This window comes from Poeciliopsis prolifica, unplaced genomic scaffold, assembly GCF_027474105.1.
Source record: "Poeciliopsis prolifica strain line A6 unplaced genomic scaffold, Auburn_PproV2 SCAFFOLD052, whole genome shotgun sequence".
NCBI lineage: Eukaryota > Metazoa > Chordata > Actinopteri > Cyprinodontiformes > Poeciliidae > Poeciliopsis > Poeciliopsis prolifica.
The window spans coordinates 2171877-2174950 of record NW_026562427.1 but is presented as its reverse complement, the minus strand read 5'-3'; the positions used below and the strand labels follow the sequence as shown (position 1 = coordinate 2174950).

At 44.7% G+C, this 3074-nt stretch overlaps 1 protein-coding gene across 1 annotated transcript; it reads left to right on the top strand.

Moving 5' to 3' along the window:
• The first annotated feature begins 254 nt into the window (after positions 1-254).
• On the top strand, positions 255-3074 carry hoxa13a (homeobox A13a). The gene is made up of 2 exons (XM_055058968.1): positions 255-1332; positions 1904-3074. The coding sequence occupies exons 1-2, from the start codon at positions 675-677 to the stop codon at positions 2149-2151; spliced, it is 906 nt and encodes a 301-aa protein (XP_054914943.1). The 5' UTR covers positions 255-674; the 3' UTR covers positions 2152-3074.

The following is a 3074-nucleotide window of genomic DNA, read 5'->3' as shown; positions in this document are numbered from 1 at the left end:
GTGTTCACGTAGATTGTGCTCAATTTAAGAAACGAATCAAGTACTCTAGTTGCTTTAATGACCTGATTGTTAAGTAATACCGATTCGTGCCAATGTAAGCCTGGAATGAAGACAAAGAGGGGGCGATGCGCCTGCGTAAAGGCAGTGTACATTGGTTATGCGTGAATAAAAATCGCAAAAATAGCAACAAATGAGAAATAGTTATTTCTGTAAAAAAAAAGTATTTATGTGATTCTCATTTGGCCGTGCTATATGACAGAGATATTCAAAGTGTGAATATGACGTTAGTTAAACACATAAAATGTAGATATAGCGTATGATGATACACACACGCCAAAAACAACAAAAAAAGTAATATCACATGCGCCGTATTGTTCGATGAGAAACACACCATCAAACTCAGTTAAATTTGCAGAGACAGAAGCAAAAATCCCCTCATATGTACCATCACCTTACTTCGCCGCATTATTCTCCATGTAATTATCTTCTGATGTTTACCGTCCTCTTTGCATAGCCCCGGTCACATGAGGAAGTCTTGGCCAATAAGAGCCAACCTCTGCACTCCTGTGCGCGTCAGAGCGGCTTTTACTCACTGAGAGCCCCACCATCTCCTTTTTTCAGTCACTGGTCTTTTTTAAAAAGAGTCAGAAGCTTCCGATGTTGGATGCCGTGCTATGACAACGTCACTGCTCCTCCGTCCTCGCTGGGTCGACCCGTCGGTGATGTTCCTCTATGACAACAGCGGCGGTTCCGACGAAGCGAGCAAAAACATGGAGGGCTTCCCGGGTGGCAACTTCGCCGCGAATCAGTGCAGGAATCTGATGGCGCACCCCGCGTCTCTGGCACCCAGCGCAGCCGCGGCTTATTCCTCCGGGGACGTGCCCGCCTCCGGTGTGGGCGAACCAGTGAAGCAGTGCAGCCCCTGCTCAGCGGCACAAAATTCCACCAGCGCGTCCCTGCCGTACGGGTACTTCGGCTACCCGTGCAGGATGTCGCATCACAGCGGCATTAAGTCATGCGGAGCACAGCCACCTTCTGCGTACGGGGAGAAATACATGGACACGGCTGCCTCGGGAGAGGAGTTCTCGTCTCGGGCGAAGGAATTTGCTTTCTATCCAACTTACCCCTCTGGGCCATACCAACCTGTCCCAAGTTACCTCGACGTCCCCGTGGTGCCCACAATCAGCGCTTCGTCAGAAGCCAGACATGAGTCCCTGCTGCCCATGGAGAGCTACCAACCTTGGACTCTCGCCCCCAACGGGTGGAACAGCCAGGTTTATTGCGCCAAGGAGCAGCCTCAGCCTGGGCACATGTGGAAGTCCTCTCTGCCAGGTAAGCAGAGCTGTTGAGCACATTTTTTGAGCAAAGATGGAGAAAATAGGGTGTGTGTAATGTTTGGAAATGCCTCAGAGAGGGAGAGAGAGAGAGAGAGTGTGTGTGTGTGTGTGTGTAAGAGGGAGAGAGAGAGAAAGAAAGAAAGAGAAAGAGAAACATAAACCCCTTACTCTCGAATTTATCGAAGTAATGTGATAAAAGGAACGGTGAATGGAAATGTGGATAATTATTGTAGAAATGTATTTTTAGAAAATAGTCGGATATATTTTTTTTGCATTCGTTTATTTCACATTATTTCCATTTTGGATTTGACATCTAATTCTCTAAATATATATATAATATAAAATATATATGTATACATAGATCTTTAAATGAAATTGCAATTTTAACACTTTGTAGATATTTTTTACGTAAAAATTTCTAGAATTTAGGGAGAATCACAATTATTATTATTATAATTTTTTTTTTTACATTGATCACATGTGATCAGATCTGAGACATTTCTCATCTTTGACCCCCCCCCCCCTCCTCCTCCTCCTCTTCCCCCCTCCCCCACCTCTTCAATCAGACGCAGTGTCCCACGCAGCAGGAGACGTCGGCTCGTTCCGGCGCGGGAGAAAGAAGCGCGTGCCATACACCAAGGTGCAACTGAAGGAGCTCGAGCGAGAGTACGCCGCCAATAAATTCATCACGAAGGACAAACGGAGGCGGATATCTGCCCAGACCAACTTGTCTGAGCGGCAGGTCACGATATGGTTTCAGAACAGACGAGTCAAGGAGAAAAAGATTGTCAACAAACTGAAAACGATCAGCTAGTCGATTATCATTTCTGGTTGCTGTCGTTAATATTACATGGGACATGATCTGTCGGAGATGTACAGGCCCCGCGGGTGTTTTGGACACGTGGATTCGGACAAAGCCCCTTGCTGACTGAACATGATTCAAATTTTATGTAGGCAAATGATTTCCGGGAGCCTCTGGAACAAACTTTCCTGGGGCCTCTGAAGGCCGGACCATCTTTTTCCCTGCCTCTTGTTAAATATTAAATTGGAGAGACAGCTTGAGACAATATACAAATATAGTGCCAGCATGTGTGACTTTTTTTTTTAAATATATATTTCCATTTATTTTTTATTTTATTTTTTACATTTTTTGGCATGCCTCAGTTCACAGAGGTGTGCGCCACCGAGCTACACCTTTATCTTTTAACAAGGGCAATAAATAGACGAGTGACAGGAAATTCTGCCGTTTTGGGGCGATTTGGACCTTGGAGATGTTAAATATTAAACCATCCTGGCTTCCTTTTTTAAAGCCTGTTCTCGTGCTTAGCTTGTATGAAGTCTATAGTCTTACACACATGGATCCTCCATACGTTCGTTCATATGCAGTCCATGGTGCAATTCCTATTGTAATACTTATAAATATTTCGTCCAGGAGATGTGCTTGTACCAATCATAACTCCTGCAATGTACGTGTGTGTCTTCATGTGGTTGTATATCGGTGTAAAAGTAAATCCCCAGCATGATATCCCTGTTGTGTGTGTGTGTGTGTGTGTGTGTGTGTGTGTGTGTGGGTGCGCGCGTGTGTGTCTGTGTGTGTGAATGTGAGAGTGCGTATGGTTGGTGTTAAAAAGTCCGTCTCTGCAATAAAATGTGGACTTGGTTGAATTTTTTATCCAATTCATGGTGAAGATGCACGTCTTTTAACAATAAGGGTAGCCTACTCTTGTATGCATATCT